At 46.6% G+C, this 19280-nt stretch overlaps 1 protein-coding gene across 8 annotated transcripts in view; it reads right to left on the bottom strand.

Annotated features, from left to right (window-relative positions):
• Nucleotides 1-19280, bottom strand: part of SLC4A2 (solute carrier family 4 member 2) — a 1509271-nt gene that overhangs the window by 243329 nt on the left and 1246662 nt on the right. For all 8 annotated transcript variants that reach the window (XM_069645996.1, XM_069645995.1, XM_069646002.1 and 5 more), the window contains one exon: nucleotides 6363-6511. In XM_069645996.1, coding sequence (XP_069502097.1) covers nucleotides 6363-6511 — 149 coding nt within the window. The remainder of the gene's footprint in view (nucleotides 1-6362; nucleotides 6512-19280) is intronic.

The following is a 19280-nucleotide window of genomic DNA, read 5'->3' as shown; positions in this document are numbered from 1 at the left end:
AATAAAGTGGCGTTTCTGTCAATTTAAAATCGCATCCCTCATTTCCAAGCAAGATGCACTTTTAAATGTGCAGAAATTGTAGGCAACCCTACGCGCACGGGGTGTGGGGCTGCCACTGCATGATAGGGTCTTTCCTGACCCTGTCATGCATTTCTTTTAAGGTAGGAACCGCTGCTGTGTCGCTTGCATTTCTGTTCCTCAAACAGGATAAAAATGCATTTTTGGGTCGCATTTTACAGCGGCAGGCACCTAGAGGCCTGTCCATGTGAAAGACGCTGGGAGCTTGCAGAACACTGTCGGGAGAGCGATTCTATTCAAAGTACTGCCCATTTTGATGACAAAAATCTATCGAATGTTACAATTTGACCTATTTCGTCCAGTACTATTTGATTAATTTTTATAAATACTGAACATGTGTTGCGAAGATGTCACCCGCTCCCTATGTTCAGTATTTTTGGTCTAGGGTGGTTGCAGAAGTGTTTTCCCCTTTTTCCTCAAAATTGGAGGCGGGGACAGAAAAAAAAGAAAATAACGAAAAAGGGACCCTGTGGAGTCGGATCCGATCCGCGTTAGAGGGACGGATCTGGCAGCGCAGGTTTGCAGGGGAAGCGGCAGCGACCAAGCAGTTAAGTAGGGGAGGGGGTGGGGGGGTGGTGAAAGGTACATTTTGGGTTGTTTGGCTGAAGTGCAAATTAATTTGCAGCGAAATTGACAACTGTCAATTCTGCCGCAAATAATTACACTTCGGTCAAACAACCCAGAACTCCATTCAAGGTAGCTGGCCAGCGCAATATTTGCGCTACAGCTCAAGCCTGTGGAAATGCGCCAGTCACCTTTGAGAATAAGGTGACCTGCTCATTTCCAAAAATGGGTTGTCTAAAAATAGCATATCCTCTGTTCTTTTTTTAAATGCCCCATTATTTGAGGAACTGGGTCAAAATCTACATTAAAAAAAAAAATGGTTACACTATGAGAGAGAGGGAGAGTGATGGGTGAGATGTGAAGTGATAGGCAAGAAGGGAGAGCAGTGGGTCAGAGGAGGAAGCGCTGCACAAGAGAGCAGAGTAAGCAGTGATGCGGTGGGCCAGAAATCTGAGAGCGAGCAGAGGTACAGAAAGTAGAGGGAGCGTGTGGTCAGTGCGCCAGAAAGCAGAGAGGAAGCGGTTGGCCAGAAAGAGGCAGTGAGCTGCAGATTGGGAAAAAGGATGAGGGAAGAGTGCGATAGAATGGGAGAAAGGATGCAAGATGCAGAAGCAGCACAAAAGAATGAAGGACTGTATATTGCGGGAGGAATTGTAGAGTGTAAAGGGGTGAGTTGGGAGTATGATTTGGAGTGTGGCAGGGGCTGGGCAGTGCAAATTGTGACTTGACAGTGTGACATAGCACGTGAGTATTTGTATGACAGAGTGAGAGGTTAAGAAATGTAAGTTGTGATGGAGAGTTGGTGAGATGTGTGTTGGTGAGAGAGGTGTGTGGGTGTTTGGGGGATTGGAGAACATAGAAGGGGAATATTTTCAGCATTACAATTGATAATGATCAATTTAGTTAATACTATTAAATAGGCATGAACATTAAACCAGGAATGTAGCCAAATCAAACACTGTTCTGCCAAGCCAGAGACCTCTGGGACTCTACCTATTAAATTAATACAAAAGATACATAATAATGATACCCTGGCTCTCTTGTAGTCTTGCACTCTGCCTATTTCCTGCAATGTGGCAATCTTACACTCTCCAGTTAATACAAAATGTCCTGCAAAAATGCTGCAATAAATAAAGGTTTGTGCCGCAAGATTTGCCATTTCATGCTGCAAAATTTGCCATTTCATGCCGCAAAATCCTGGAAGGTCTGATTGAGACTGTAACATTGGATGGAACATACATCTATCCCAACAAGGAGTACAAGTTAAATATCCATGAACATGTGAGTCTGCTATACTGAGCCTTTATTATTAGATCCTATCCATAATGTTTTTAGATTCTTAAAATACTTTTGGTCTATACCCATTCTCGCAGGGTGATATTTGATATTTGAAATTAAAGAGGAATTGAAAGCATAACTGAGAATACTCCAAGTAGACATACCCAAATATAGGTAAGCATGGAAATAGATTATTATAGAATGCAGTGAAATAGATTATCATAGAATGATAAATCTCACAGTGAATAGAAGGAGGGTAATTTAGAAGACTACACCTCACTCTCATTGTAGGAAGGGTACAGTGAAGATCCACAGATCCAGACTTTGACATATGGAAAGCTTTCCTGAAACGGGCACATGGCATAATCTAGCCAGGTGAAGAATTCTTTAATTCCATATAAGGAGTAGACAAATGTGAATACATAGCATAAGTACCATACCAGTAGATATATTCATGAATATATTCGAATTTATTCTTTAGATATTTTTGAAATCTGAGGAAGAAAAATCAATCAGTTCCTGAAGAAGGGATTCTACCGAAACGTGTTGAGCCCATTTCATGTTTGATGTATTGTTTTGAAAACTGAATATTATTATATTTGTTGATAACTAAATAATATTTTTATCTTTTGAAGTTCATGCCTAAAGAATGACTTTTATAAGTATGTGTATTAACAATTCTGGTAGATGATCAGTAACACAATTTTGACTGCCATTATAGACAGTATTAAAGGTGTGCAGGGGTGGGAGTGTCCATAGACATAGGACACTGTTCACATATTTTGCATTTGAACAAACCCACATGTGTGATAAACGTAAGGATATCATGAGAGGCAGGATGCATTCAAAACTGGTGATAGGCAGATTTGAGATCCAACAACGAATACACCTTGGATCCACTAAGATCTGCAATCTTTTCGTCAGTTTTTGGTCATGGAAATCTTTCTGTGATAATGTTCTTGTTGACTTGTCTAAGATCTATACATAATCTTATCGAACCATTGGGTTTCTTCAAAATCACATCTGGGCTCACCCATTCTGAAGCTTCTGCTCTCTCAATTATGCTTTCTTTGAACATTCTTTCAAGTTCCAAACCAACCTCTCTTTTGTATGCTAGGGGAACTGGCCTTAGCTTTGCAGCAAATGCAGATTTGTTTAGTTTAATTGTGAGAATATAATTTTATAGACATCAACCACCACTCTCGAATACATTGGGAGGCCATTTGGCCACAGTACTCTGGTCGCTCATCTTGATATCATCTCTCACCCCTTTCTTGGGTAGTGTTACCACCATATTGTAACCATTATGCACTTGTTCTTTCCCATTGGGGTCTAGTTTCATACCAAGCGCAGCATGGCAGCTCCAATCAGATAATTGCCCCCAACACTTGTCACATCTTACTAATGGTGGATTTGCCTTTGAAGGCCAGCTTGGTGACTAATTCTCCAATTATTGTTATGTGGTTTTTTACCATATGCGTTCGCCCTTCACCTTTGCCTCCTTTAAAACACAATTTTCCAGGCTCTCCTCCAACAATTTTCTACTGATCAAGGTGTAATTCGCTCAGCTATCAACTAACATCTCTTTGCAATGCCACTGACGTCAACTGATGTTCTGGGTTTCTTAATCTTAATCTCGCAAACATCATTAGCCACCTGGATCACATCCAGGTCATCATACGCATCTGTAACATCAACAACATCTTCCTCAATGATTCCTACATTGCCACCCCAAAATGTACAGCATTTTGATAAGTGTAATTTCCTACCACAGCACTTACATTCTACATAAATGACCGTGCAATCCCTATCTCTTGCTAAGTGGTCACTATTTCTACATCTGTAACGGCCCCTAAAGAATCTGGAGCCTCCAGCCGAATCTATGTGATAACTTCGAAATCCTCTCCCTCTGAATTTCCAGTCGGAATCTTTGTCTTTTCCTTTATTCCTCAGTCATTCTCCTTGTCCCTGAAATAGACATCTCCTTTTCCAGTCGCTCTTTTGGATGGCTTTTTCTTCCCCACCTCACTGGTTTCAGTCTGCTGAAGACCTTTCCTTGAATTGTACACAGATGCTGCTGCTCTCCATTCTTTGATTAACTCTTTTATGCACGTTGTCGTATGTTAGACATTCTTGGCCATCTCCACAGCCCTGCCAAGGTCTGTATCCTTTTCTTTCCATAACTCTTCAAGCACTTTGCCTTTGACACATTTTATCATTAATTGATCCCTTAGTTGTTCTTCTCGACAACACGTTTTAAATTGGCACTTGACTGCCAATCCTCTCAACGCTGTAAGAAATTCTTCGATGGTTTCTCCTTTCCTTTGTTCTCCGGTGGCTAAGCGGGACCTCACAAGGATCTTGTTCTCCTTTATTTCATAGTGCTTGTCTAATTTTAATAAACTCACCTCAAACAGGCTCAATGTTATTCCTTCTTCTACTGTTGGTTTGGGGAGCCTTTTCAACACCTCTTGGCCTCCATGACCACGACAGTGAAACAGAAAGGCATCTTTCCTCTCCATGGAATAGTTTGGACCATAGACTGCAAGAACACATTTTTTAAAATCTTCTTTCCATTCCTTTCATCTAATACTTGGTTCTCCGCAACCTTGAGGCAGAAAAAATGCTGGTCCAGTTATGTTTGTCATGCTAATATTTGTTTATAAGTAACCACTGGTGAAAGAGATAAAATAAAGAAATGTGGTTCCAGAGTATACTGCTTCAAACGTTAGGGTTTGGTATGCACTATTATATTTTTAGTACAGTTCAGGTATTTGTCCTCTTTATTTCTTGTCAACACTGCAATTTTGCTATATGTATCATCCACTTTGTCCTTTTTGTGTGTGCTGGTTTCCTTGCACGCTGTAGTCTGTCACTTTCTTGCTTTGCTTTGCAGATCCCTGCTTCCCCCTTTTTTTTATACGGAGCACTATCTGCAGTGATGTGCGATCGTGTATATAAATGCAGAGCCCATCACCATGGCAATGGCTATACACATGCGCTGTGTGATCGTGTATATAAATGCTGAGCCCATCACCATGGCAACGGCTATAGACATAAAATGGCCTCCCACGCTGTGGTATGCACTAAGGTGCTTTTCTCTAGTGTGTGCGTGTAATTATGCAGCTATGGCTGCCTGGGCCCACAGTGTATTTTATTGCCATGCGCTGGGCACGCGCATTGAAGAAAATTCCTAATTTCTCTTTTTTGCCTTCTGAAACGCCGAATGGATTGCTTGTCACAACAAAACCACCACAGGTTTGTGCACTGGGCCCGCCGGGTCACAGTCACTGTTCCCACATGCACGCTGGGAATTAAGATGTGCTTGTGGTATGGAGATGACACCGGCAGTTATACAGACTGTGACGCTGAACCTCACCTTAGGATTTGGGGAAGGCTTATCAGTGTGGGTCCGGTCTGCTCACCTTCAAAATCAATTTCGGCTCCCCTCGCTTTTCCAACAATAACAGCCAGTGAGATTGTGGGTTCACAGGTTGCTGCCTTTCATTTCTGCAGCCCAGGCAGCAGCTAGACTCGTTGCCAGTATAACGAGGCTGAACAACACTTGAAGTAAGTACACCTCTTTATCCACTACACAGGATATGGCCTGCAGACTCACTCCTTCTTGATCAGCTTCCAAGTGCCTTTCCTTGTACAAAATAACATTCTAACTCCTTGCAGATGTTCTCACTGATGATTCCACTGAGAGAAAGGTGCATGTATGCTGTCAATCTTTGTACAGAATATTGTATGATCCTAACTATGTACAATACATACCAACGTGCATGCGCTCGAAGCACCACACAAGAAACAACACTGAGTTTGTAAGGTCAAGATGAGGTTGGAAGAAGAGGATCATGGGAGTATGGCCAGCCATCACTCTCTCGATTCTAAACTTGTGCATTCTATCACCTAAAGTTCAAGCATCACAGCTCAGGTACTCTTTAGTGATACTACAACCAATGTTTAGGATCAAAGGGAATTATGTACATCATAAGAGTAATATCATTCACACTAGCCAAGGTCACTTCCAACCCTCATCTTAATAGCACCTAAAACTGAATGAAGAAAACAGAGACCATTTGAAAATAAGAGCTTTGGGTAGCAGAGACCACATCAAGCATCCTAGAGCTGTTGTTTTGGGCTACCTCTCTTCATTTTGGCACTGAGAGCATTTCTGGAAACAGGACTTAATGTTCTCGATGTATAGAGTTGCTTTTGGGCCACTGGACATAGGATGCAAATATTGGACCACAGAGTCTGAGATATACTGACTGTAAATATTACAAAAGAAAGAGTTAACTCGTTCAGAGGAGCACAAAAGGCAATACTTGCAGACAAGCATTTGGGAACATACTAGTATTTAGATGAACAACAGAGACTAAAAATGAGCTAATACACTTGTACTGAAAATGAACTACTCATGACTACTAGAAACTCACCGAGTAAAAGGCCTCTTCAAAGACCAAAAGAGGTCCTGAAAACCCAACCACAAGAAGAGGCTGTGCCCCTACAAAGCAGAATATGATTCCATGCAAGGCTGTTGAGATGATGAGCTCAGATACACCAATAAGACCACTTGTCTTCTCACCTGCAAAATGAAAGGATGTTATTCTTACAAGGCTCAAGTTAAAAACAACCATCACGAATGATTAACTGTGCCCAACAGCATTATAGGTTGTCCCTTATGTTTGCATATTCCTGAGAGCCAGCCTATATACACTTCATATGTTGCAAATATCCTCACCCAAAGACATATGCAGTGCAAGCTGCGCACCCTCTACTTTGTGTAAGAACAGCCACATAGACAAACCCTATGCTTGCTCATATTTATCTTCTGCCATGTTTTCACCTTTCATCATCATATGTTGAGTTCTCTTCTATCTCTGTGCCAAGGTATTTCTAACAGCAGGGCCTCACATCTTCCACCTCCACAATGCACCATCATATGAGCCATCACCCGGTTACTTGTCCTTGGAGTAGGAATGTGGGGGCTGATATGATAGTCGGTTCTATGTCCTTTCATCGCCAGGCATTTCTACGCCTGCATTTTAAAAGTATATAAAATAATGAATTTTTTGTGGCAGGCCCCCCCTAAACCCACATCCCCCACCTATGTTTAACTATACCTGACCCCCCAACCCCTTATCTGCCCTTTCCCACCTCCCCCAAATAAATTCGATGAACTTTCTCGTTATTTCTTTCACATTGAAAATGAAGGCATAGAAACACCTGGCGATGAAAGGACGTTGTACCATGGTAGTCCAAATGATGCTCTAACTACTACAATACATTTTATTATGGCATGACAAACTTTAACCATCACCTTCCACCTGAATCATCATGGAGTGCAATCCCTCTAATCTTCAATGTAGCCCCATGCAAAATAATTTGTAGGTTATGCGCTCTACTCCTCTTTGGCAATTCCAACTATGGATGTTCATTTGGTCTGTTTTCTTCAACCTTACTCACTCCATTTGACACCTTCTGTACACACAATGCAACCAACAAATAACCTACACCATATACAATTCTCAACATACAAAGCCAACACCAAGAATGAGTGCCTAACATCATGCAAAACTCCAACACTATGTGGATGAATCCAATGTAATTACCTGTAAGACTAGTTTTGCACGATATCATCTGTGATATATTTGCATGCTTGTCATAGTACTCACATCTAGTTGCGGAATAGATGCAAACATTTGATGAAACAACACTGTGGGTTTCAACTTCCTCGACTGATGCCTTCCAAAAAGTGCAACTCTTGGTACGACTCCGACTTGGCTGCCCTTAAACGCAAGTGTCGGGCAGCTCAGCTGAAATGGAATGCATTGGGTGAACCATCTGACAAACTGGCCTGCCGCCTCCTTTAAAGGCATTATCGACTCTGCATCCGCACCAAGAAAAGAGTCTTTATCCAAGCCTGCTTCTCTGCGGCATCAAACAACACGACTAAACTCTTTAAAGTCTGCAAAGAGCTGGACAATCCTGCAGCTGCCTCTTCTTCTGTCACACTCACCCAGGACCTTTGCTAGGCCCTGGCTGCACACTTCACCATAAAAACCCAAGACATCCTTTCTACCCTCTCTTCCACAACACAGCATAGCAGAGACCAACACTGGAGCCTCCTTTGGATCCCCCTCCACTTACCCTTTCTTCTCTCTCTCACCTGTCACACCGGATGAGGTTACCAGAGTAGTCCGATTTATGAAGGCTTCATCCAAACAGGTGGCCCCCTGCCCCTCCAAAACCATTAAAGACAATATTGACTCCCCCGCCCCAGCCTTGGCCAATCGCTGCAATCTCTCCTTTTCCACTGAAGTTTTTCCAACTGCCTAGAAGCACTCCCTTGTGAACCCTTTGCTCAAAAAACCCTCTGCCGGCCCCTCCATTCTGGCAAACTACCGCCCTATCTCCATCATTCCTTTCCTGGGCAAACTCCTGGAGAAACTGGCTATTTCTCAGCTGACCCGCCACACTGAGGGGGTAATTCATGGATTATTTGCGCCAGAAAATACGGGATTTGTGCGCCATTCTGCCCGCAAATCCCCATTTGTTAAACAGGGATTTGCGGGCAGAATGGCGCACAAATCCTGTTTTTTTCGGCGCGAAAAATCCATGAATTACCCCCTCAATCTATTGGTTGCTTCCATGACCATCAATCTGGCTTTAGAGCAACCAGAGGCACGGAAACTGCTCTTCTGAACACCCGTGAAAACCTGCTCTCAAATCATGACACTAACACCTCTCCCCCTTCCTGATCCTTACAGAATGCTGACTGGCCGCCTGGTGTACCTCAGTCTCTCACTGGTCCTAGCACCCCCGCCAGTCCTCTCCCGCACTTGCCTCAGGGCCCTACACCCCATCCACACTCAATGCACTGAGAAATTAACCCAAGAGAGTGGCTCTCTCTGCGCTTACCCCAGTCTCAACCGACCGGGTGCACTTGATTCTGCCCTCCATGTGACCCTCTGTGCACTTGCTCTTCCCTTACGCAACACGCCTGAAGATCGTCTGTTTCTCACTTGTCTTCACCCCTAATTGCACTGTTAAAATTGCAGAATCGCCGTCAGGCTTATTTGCTATATCCCATACTGTTAATTTTATTTTCTACGCACTTACTCTGCTTGTGCAGACTATTATCGTCTCATATTTTCAAGGGCTCTGAGCGACTGTTTTTTTCCCCGTGTTCGCACCCTCCTTGAGCGCTTTGAAACATTTACCCGTGTATAGGCGCTTTATAAATAAACAATACCATACCATACCAATGACTCTCTTTGAATTGAGACATCTTCAGATTGTCTTGTCCCACCATTGCATGATATAAGCCATCCTTTGTTTATGCTCTTTCACCTCTTATGGTGGTCGGGGAACTGTGTGCGAATCTGTAACAGTTACTTTTTCGCTAGCGTTTGGCTTGTAGTCTAACGTCTCCTTTTGCAACAAGAATTTGTAACAGATTCACAAGCTTTGAATAGATCAGCCAGTGCTATTTTACTGAGGAGGAGCTTAAGAAGTAAAGTGAGTACATCTAAATGTGTTTGTTAACTTGGCTTGTCCCACTTTCGCATCTTAATTTGAAAACGAACAAGAATGATTGACAGAATACAATGTGTCAGCCTTACATATTTCTAGCAATGAGACCCTACATATAAAAGAAACCTATTAGCTTCCCCCCTGAGCAGTGCCCATTTGGCCCACTTGTCAAATGTCTATTGGGTTCATGATATCAGAAGCAAATAAAGGCTATGGTTGATCTTGACCACAAACATGTTTTCTATATACTTATTTCCTGTATTCCTTATCAGTGTAGTCCTGTAGTGACTTTCTGAAGAGGTACATACATTCTTTTCAGGCTCTGACAGCGGCCTTGTATGAAAAACTGGGAATTCAATGTCCTTGATGATATGCAAATTACATATTAGAGGCACCACAGAGACACAGATTGAGATGGTTATGCAAGACAGAGCATGTACCGCTCTGCACATACATAATATATGCTGTGAACACTTGGGGAGGCCTACAAGAAATCCTGAGCTGAGCTGCCGTTTGTGTGGCGAAAGACCCTAGTCCACACTGGCGCAAAAGTGTTACTTAGGACCTGGGTGCCCCTGGAATTCTACTATGGACCCAGAGACAGCAATGGTTTCAATGGCATCTGCCAATAGGTGGGTTTATGATAGGGGATCCAGTTTCAAGAGTTGCCGGCCGAGGAGTTTGAAAGTTGTTGAGGCATCAGTGTGCATAGGGGAAAGAGGAAAAGTGACATTTGAATCCCTTTCAGACCACCAAATGGCCCATGGGTCATTGGTGATACATTTTCAAAATAGGAAATGGTGGCAAATTCTGTTTCTTACTCGATTCACGTGAGTCAGCCTGAAAAATGCTGTAAAAGCCTTTGGTTGACCTCTGTCCTTTCCATGGAGGAATGACTGAGGAACCCTTATTCCTATCCTTCCTGTATTTATTTATTTGATTTCATTTATTTATTGTGCATTTGTTAGGCGCTTATACAGTAAGTCAATTCTGTTTCAAAGTGCCCACAGGGCAGCAGGGAGGGAACATGGTATTGAAAGACAACGAATACAGTGGAAGATAGAGACAAGCGTACTATGCCTTGTGAGTATTCAGAATGTGCAAGTGCAGCGAGAAGTGGGTAAGTAGGGGTAAGTGGTGGAATATCCCTGCTCATGGGTGAGCAGCAGATGCAGTGCATAGTAAGGTAAGCGCTATGTGGCCTGGGGCCTATAGGATTGAGGCCGGTGGGTGCTGAGGACTTTGCTTGGAATCATTGGAATCAGCAGCCTCTGGCTCTCTTCTGAATACTATAAATAACCTTTTCTGTTATTGCTTCATTGAGATTAAACATTTGCCAGCTTGGGGGGGAAGGGCGCTGTTGAGCACCATCAAGATGGCTGCCTAAACGAGAGGCTTTGCAGATCGCTGATACACCACAGCAATTCTCTATCCTTCCCTGGCACATATATATGCCAGAGTGAGCGCTGGGGTTGCCTGGAGGACACAGCTTCATGTGGCCAGCTTTGACCCCTGCTAAACGCTCCGGCTTGGAGAAACATTGATGCAGCCTTTGTGGCCTGTGCACTGCTGCTGTGGCATCCTGCGGTGTATGATATGGTCTAGACCGGAGGCCGTTGATGACGGGCTGTATGCCGGATCTGCTCTGCTGAGTGCAAGAGACTGAAGGACCCTGCGGCTACCCTGCGGTTATCCCTCCCAGCTGCACTTCCCCATCTCCAGGCCTACGAGGATTGATGCTGCAGAACACTGGGAATTCTATGAGTGTCCACGGGACGCGGAGCCTATGATCGGCTGTCTGGGCTCACTGCTTGCGCCGCTGTCGCCCCATTTGCACATCCCCTGGACTACACACACTGCCGTGACCGTGGACCTGCTTTTTGGTCTACCCGAACATGTGCAAAGATCTGAATCTCCACGGGGGACCGTAGGGAGAACCTATGTCTGCTGTATTGATACGCACCCAAGCGGAGTGTGGTGGTGGTCCCGCTAGGCATAGGGGGTGTGCTGAGGCTGGGGTACCGCCGGCGGCGGTGACCCCGATGACGTACCACGCTGACTGCTGATTTACCCTAGGTTTATTCAGCTCCTGTTCCGCGGCATGCCAGGTGCTTGCTGTGGCTGTTATAATCCTTACTTCGCCAGGCCACTGCTCTTGCTGCTTGTGTCGCGCTAGCCCACCGTGGGCTCGCTGGGAAGTGAGCCGTGGTGGCCTCCTGCTCCTGCATAGGGTTGCACACCCCATCTGCACTGGAGGATTGTGTTGTGACTGGTGATAAGAGAGCAAACCTGTTGCATTGATCATAAAATTGTTCTTCTGCGATGGCGGTTCCCTGGACTTGATGACAGGCGGTGGCCCTGCACTGGTTGCTTGTGCTCTCTGTGGGCGAAAGCCAGCATAGCATGGTTTAGTGCCGACTACATGTAACAGCTGCTGTGCTGCATTATACTACGCCCTACAAATGATCTCCCCAGTATTCAGGTCCACGAGCCAGGTGTGCTTGTGTTGCAGCCCCGGTCTCCGGACACCAGATCAGTGATCATTAGACCTCGTGCCTCTGGACCTTGAGCCAATACACGCAGGGTTGCCTTCATAGATCCTGCCTGTCCCGTACTTGCCCACTTGTGGCACCCCACGCTGCTTGACATCGGAGCCTGTGGCCTTCATGTTGCTAACTACTGAGCAGCGTGGCACCTATACGCGGGGGGCAGAGCTACTTCAACCTCTGGTTGCGATGGGGCCTGAGACCCATCGTCCTTTTTGCTGGGATTCACGGAGCCACCCGATACTACTACCTAGCTGTTGCCGGCGACTGGTGCTGCTGTTGTGCGCTTCCTCCTGGACTCTGCCGGCGGCTGATATCACCCTGGTGGACACATCCTTTGGTCACTACTCCCCCCTCTCTGCTCCTGGGGTGAGCATTTTGCTACATCTCCTTCAGCACCCTCCTCCTCTTTGGTGTGGTGGTGCCACTATGACTAAGGGGGAGGCAAGAAACAAAGTTCTATGAGCATGTCCACCAAGACTACCCCCAGGGAGCCTGGAGATCCTGACGAAGCTGTGGCGGGCTCGGCTCTTCCTTGCGGAGGGGAACCCTCTGAGATGCAGAAAATGATGGACTACATGCGCGAAGGATTCACAACCCTCAACACCAAGTTGGATGACATGAGTGGCATGATTAAAGCTATTAAGGCCCATATGGAGAAGACTGATACCTGGGTCGCCGAGGTCGAGACCAGAGTCGGCGCAAGGAAGGACTGAATTGGGGCACTCATGACTGACCTCACTGCGTTCACCAGGCAGGTGCAGGAGATTGGTAAAAAGAATGAGGATCTTGGGTCCAGGTCCTGGCATAACAACATACGCATCATTGGCATTCCTGAGGACATCTCCGGCTCCATGGAAGACTTTGTGGAGTGCACTCTCCTCTTCTTATTGGACGGACGTAAACTGTTGCCTCACTTTGCGATAGAAAATGCTCATCACTCATCAATGATGAAGCCCAAACCTGGTGCCCCCGCGCCCGATCATCGACAGGGTGTTGAATTACTGGTACAGGGATGCGCTGCTGCACACCGCCAGAGCTAAGGGGGAGCTACTACTTGGTTCGAATAAAATCCACTGATACCCCGATTTCTCTGTAGCGGTACAGCAAGAGAGCAAATCCTTCATTGCGGTGAAGAAGAGGCTCTGTGACCTTAGTGTCAACTACGCTATGATGTTTCCCACCAGGCTCCGCTTTGAACATTCTGGGAAGATATGTTTCTTTACTTTACCTGAAGAAGCGATGAAGTTCCTCGATCAACACTCTCCCGGTTGTCTTTCCCGGTGCAGTTACCATATTCCTGTTAACAATATTGACCACCATTTCCACTCTTGACAAAGCTCTGTATGGCACCCCTTTCAAGGTCCGATGTGGTGGTCACAATCTCACTTATTAGTGTTTAAGTCATTTTTTACTGATGTGCCTTAGTATTACCTGCACTGCTTATTGCTGTGGTTTGAAGCGGGCTGCAGGACGCAATCGGCCCCCCATGCTAATTTGCAATGGTTTTTGTTATAGTACTTGTGGGGTTTTCACCCCCATGATTGAGAGGGGGTTGGAGGAGGTTGGTGGGTGGGATGGCTACAGGTTTTGGAAAATGTTTGATATAGGTGGATGGGTTATCAGACAACGACAACATCTTGTGAAACTATTCAGGAGGCATTATGGATGTGACCGCTGTAGGTCTCAGTACTTCTATCAGCACAGATCTGAATTTAATAATATAGAAACTGTATTTATTTACATGATCTGCAAAGGGCATGTGTATCAATATGCAACATCAATTTGTTTTTTAAAACTTTATTTTTGGTATTTTACAAACAGATACAAACAAATTAACACCTCGTGGGTGCATTAACAGTTGTGCCTTCCGGTTTCTCCCTCCCGTTGCCCTCCCCCCTGGTCACTCTCGTTCTATACACAGGATAGTTCTTCTGCGTGTGACATACTGAGGATATCCGATAGTAGTTGTATGGACTCTGTTTAGCTGGTGATTATGTGGTTGATGTGGATAGCAGAAATGCGATGTAGGGGTCCCATATATGGAGGGGGCGTGTATGCAACGATAGGGTTCTGATCAATTCTGTCTCCACTTCTTGGTAGTATAGTATGCCCTTCTGCCAGATTGCCAGAGTGGGGGCAAGGCCTCTGCCCCATGCGATAGCTACCCTCCTGCGTGCGAGCACCAGCAGAATAGCTGCGAGTTTCCTTGTTGTTGATGATAAGTGCCTCGTCAGTCAGAGTAGTGCTACGATGGGAGTTGGCGATAGATCTTCTCCTATGATTGCAGTGGTGGTTTGTAGGACTTGGGTCCAGAACTGTGCTATCTTGGGGCAGTCCCAAGCAAGGTGGAAAAAGCCTGCTGCTGGCATTCCGCATCTCTCACATGCGGCTTCTGAATCTGGATGTTGCAGACATCTTTTGGCTGGAGTGCAATATGTTTGATGAAAGTAGTTGAAGTGAATTTGCTTGAAACGTGTATTCAGTGACACTTTTTGCGTTTGTTTTAGGATATAGGACCAGTCTTCATTTGATATCACTGTATGCAGTGAATTTTCCCAGCAAATTTTCATTCGGTTATTGTATGTGTGGTGTCCTTTATACAACATTAATTGTAGTCCACTGTCCTTCCAGACCCTCTATGAGTCATTTCCTGCTCTCAACTCTCTTCTTTTCCTGCTCTTCCGCAAGATAAGTCACTTTCTCACTATAGAGAATACTGTACTTAGGAATGTGTATAAGACATACTGTATAGATAGATATATATATAGAGCACACTTGCATGTAGGCGTAGGGGGATATTCCGCAAAATTACGGATGATAGCGTAAGAGTTACGAGCTTGCTTGAGGTTCCGGAATAGTAGCAGGTCCTCGGTCGCCGCCAGAGCCCCGTTCTTCATTACAAGCACGCCCGGTGCTCCCTGCAGCGACGAGGAAGAACGGAGCAGGAGCGAGACCGGAGCTCGAGCAGGGCGCAGTCCCAGGCATAGCCCCACCTTAGCGAAGGGGGAGCTCCACGCCATAGCGCAAGGAGCATCGAAAGCTCGGAGGCCCGCCGAATGTGGAGCTCCACGCCATTGGGCATTTGAGCATAGACAGCTTGGAGCTCCCCCCTAGCAAGGGCGGGGCCTCTGCTGAGCGCAGAGCCAGCCCGACCTACGGGCTTGGAAAATGCTCGAGAGTGGAGCGGGCCCCCACCTTTGGGTAGGCGGGGCCAACGCCAGAGACAGTCCGTCGCACAAGCGACGTAGACATTAGAGGTTTAAACGTGCATCCATAAGCAAGAAATCACTGCTCCGGCACCAATCGCAGTATTGCGGTTTAAGAAGCATTCACTGCTTCACACGAGTAAAGGTGCAAGCCACAACACACAGAGGCATTCACACTGAGCAGTGGATGTGCACTTCAGCCTGCAGAGTTAGGCTCTTGGCACTCAGTAGCCTACACCCCAGAATGTGGAATATGACTGGGAGGATGAAGAACAGGCGCAGGACCTGGAACTTCGTTTTAAAGAAGTGCTGGGAAGCTCTTAGTGGATGCCGTGGTGCAAGGGGTCGAACCCATTCAAGAGAGACTGGCCACTTTAGAGACACTAATAGGCCAGAAATGGAGTACCGCACCAGAAAGGGTCAGCACGTCCACCAGGGCCACCAACAAGGTAGGCCCTCAGGAGGCTAATGAGACCCGGAAGAGGAAAGAGTCTTCTAAACCCCCCCACACCCCTGAGTCATCTTTACGGAGCAGACAAAGAGGCCCCGAGGCAACTGATGCCTTCAGCAAACCAAGGAATTCATTCCTACAACGGTCGGCAGTGCCATGCCTCCGGACCCCCGCCCCAGGGGAAGAAAATATGGGTGACCTCGAGGCAGACTCAGAGGAAGAGTCGCATGACGCTGTAACTTCCTCACAAGAGGAGGATAATAAGGCAGCGTAACAGTGGGAGAAGCCCACCAGCGGCAAGAGACAGAGGAAAGAGAAACACATAGAGGTAGAGGACCACGAGATGTCCGACATGTTCAACCCTGACCTCATAAGAATCCTCAGATCCTTGGACTGGCAGCACTAGCCAAGGGTGGCTAAATGTGTGGCCAAGAAAGTAAGGAAGACCCTATATAAGGATACAAGGCAGCGCATGAAAGTAGCGTGCCAGAGACCAGAGCTAGTGGGCAATGTGGCAGAGGCCCTGGAATTGGACCCCAAGATGCTAGCGTTTGTGACCAAGGCCTCCAAGGACCTGAGGAAAGGGATGGATAAGTCATGGAAAAGTTGTCAGGAGAAAGTCCTCGACTTGACAATGCCATTAGCTAAAATAATGAACCTAGCGGAACGCGCTAGGGATACCAGGGAAGAGATCGATACTCTGGCCAACTGGGCCCAGAGAGCAGTCTGCCTCCTCCGGATTTCCAACTGTGCCATCTCCTCAGAGAGAAGGAGAGGGGTATTACTAAAGATAGACGCCAAGCTGGGCGATCTCGCTAATTACGAGGTAGGCGGAGCAGCTCAAGGCCTTCTCTTCGGAGAGGCCTTTGGGAAAGAGATGGGGAGGTTTGTCAGCACCTACACCTCGTTGGAGAAAGCACAGGCCTCCACAAGGAAGATATTTCCAAACAGAATATTTGCAGGGACCGGTCACTATAGAGGTCGCCCGACTGGTCGATCAGCAGAAGACCTCAGGGTAGCAGAGCTCAGTATTGGGAAGGAAGACAGTAGGACACGTTCTTCCCGACCAGGGAAAGATTCCCCACAAGGCGCAAAGGAAGAGGAGCGAGCAGAGTATACAACTCAAGCTCAGGTGAGCAGAACCACTTATCTGCCCGTGGGGGGGCAGGATGGCCTAGTTTGGCACAGCTGGTGAGCGCTTTCAAGCGATGCTTGGGTACTTCAGACGGCGCAGGGACTGCAGTTAGAATTTATCCAGCAGCCAGGGCAGGATATGCCCCCGCGCCCAATGCATATGGCCAGCACAGAGCGACACATCCTTCACCCAGAGTTAGTACAGCTAGACAGAAAAGAGGCCATAGAGTTATGCAGCCTATTATCAAGTTTTCTCAGCAATATGTTTCTAGTGAAGAGGAAAGACAAGACGACGCCGTTCATAAACATTAACGAGCTGAAAGGTTGGTTAGTGTACAGACACTTCAAAATGGAGGGCATTCATCAGATTAGAGGTATACTAAGAGAGGGAGTCTGGTTAGCAAGAGTGTACCTAAAAGATGCCTTTCTCAACATACCAGTAGACAAGCGTTTCCGCCCTTATCTTCATTCTGGTGGGAAGAGCGGGTATGGCCGTTCAAGACCATGCCATTCGGCCTTGCGTCGTTTCCCTGGGCCTTTACCAAACGGCTGAGACCGGTGGCAGCGGCCATCAGAGACAAAGGGGTCCCGATGATCGTCTATATGGACGATATACTGTTACTAGCGGACAACAGGGAGACCCGCAAGTAACATATGGGCAGGGTGATACACCTCCTACAGTCCTTGGGATTTCTCATCAACAAGGAGAAATCGGATGTGATGCCAACAAGAAGGTTTGGACTTTCTAGGTTTCGTAGTAGACACCAAAAAAGCGACTCTAGCAATGCCAGGGAGGAAGATGCAAGACATAAAGAAGGAGATCAGGCTATGCCCCTCTGGGAACTAGCGAGAATATTAGGTCTGTTAGCATCGTCCATACAGGCCATCTTTCCAGGGCCCCTACCTTACAGAGCCCTGCAGAAACTGAAGATCAGACATCTGCAACAGGGTCTGAGATACCATCAGTCAATACCCCTGGACCAAGAATCGAAGACGGAGCTGGAGTGGTGGCTGCAGAACATGGAAGCCTGGAACGGCAGAGCCATATTCAGAGACACTAAAGACCTGGTAATGGAATCAGACGCCAGTAGAGCGGGATGGGGAGCGAGATGAGGCCCCTTAGCGATAGGAGGGAAGTTGAGTTCACAAGAACTACAGCTTCATATAAACTGTATAGAGTTTCTAACCGGGTCCTTTGCCGTGAAAGCGTTTTCCAGGGGGAGAGCGAATTGCTGCATTCTCCTGAAGATGGACAACATCTCAGCGGTCAGGTGTATAAACCACCTCAGGGGTACGAGGTCAAAGCTCCTAGCGGAGTTAGCAAGGGACTTCTGGCACTACTGCCTGGACTCATGGATCTCAGTAACAGCAGAATATCCCCCTGGGCTGCTCAACGTGATTGCAGACTGGAATTCTCTATATCAGATGGATTTCAGCGACTTGAGGTTAGACACAAAGACGTTCGAGTGAGTGGAGCAACTGTGGGTGCCTTTCCACACAGATCTCTTTGCCTCGAGGCTCAACTATCAGAAGGAGAGATACTACAGCTGGGGGCTGGACCCGAATGCCCAAGGAATGGATGCATTCATCCACGATTGGAGAGGCTATCTGCATTGCACCATTCCCCCCTTCGCAATGATCAGCCGAGTACTAGCAAAAGTTTGCAGGGAAGGCGCAAATGTAGTTATAACACCTATTTGGAAATCACAAGTGTGGTTCCCAGCCCTGAAGGAACTCTCTTTGGACTTCCCGAGGATCCTCCCATCGGGAGAATGACTGCTCAAAAGGACCGAGTTGGGCCATCTCATCCTCTAAGAGTGACGGGGACTCTTCGCCTGATGGCATGGAGGGTCTCAGGCACAGATGGACCTTTGCTGGGCATTTTGAAGCAGGCTGCAGGACTCATCGCAAACTCCTAGGCCCGTCCACCAGAAGGAGTAACGACACGTCTTGGAGCAAATGGGCAGCCTGGTGCAAGAAGAGGTGTTTTTCTCCCATTTCTGCACCTATTGTAGAGGTCCTGAACTTTCTAGCAGACCTACTCAGGGACAGCAAAGCCTTCAAGACAATGTGAGTATACAGATATGCCATCTGCGTGGGACACAGGCAGGTGGATGGAACACCTGTAGGGGAACACCCCGCAGTGATTAGGCTTATGAGAGGGGTCCGCTTGAGGACCCCTCCTGAACCCAAGTACTCATCCTTGTGGGACGTGAACAGATTACTGCGATTCCTTGGCGAACTGGCCAGCAAACAAATATCTGTCGCTAGCTCAGATATCAGGCAAGCTAGCTATGTTACTATGCCTGGTGTCATGCAAGAGAGTGTCAGATGTGAAAGCGCTGGACGTGGATAGGAAATGTTATGGTTACATTTACTCTAGCGAGAAGGACAAAAACGAACTTGTCTTCCATCTCATATCCATACCTACCAGGACAGCCCCACTTGTCTATTGCAAAATGTATTTGCGAATATGAG

This window comes from Ambystoma mexicanum, chromosome 2p, assembly GCF_040938575.1.
Source record: "Ambystoma mexicanum isolate Mex_15411 chromosome 2p, UKY_AmexF1_1, whole genome shotgun sequence".
NCBI classification, from domain to species: Eukaryota; Metazoa; Chordata; class Amphibia; order Caudata; family Ambystomatidae; genus Ambystoma; species Ambystoma mexicanum.
Note: the sequence above shows the minus strand (reverse complement) of the source record. Positions and strands in the feature narration are given on the sequence as shown.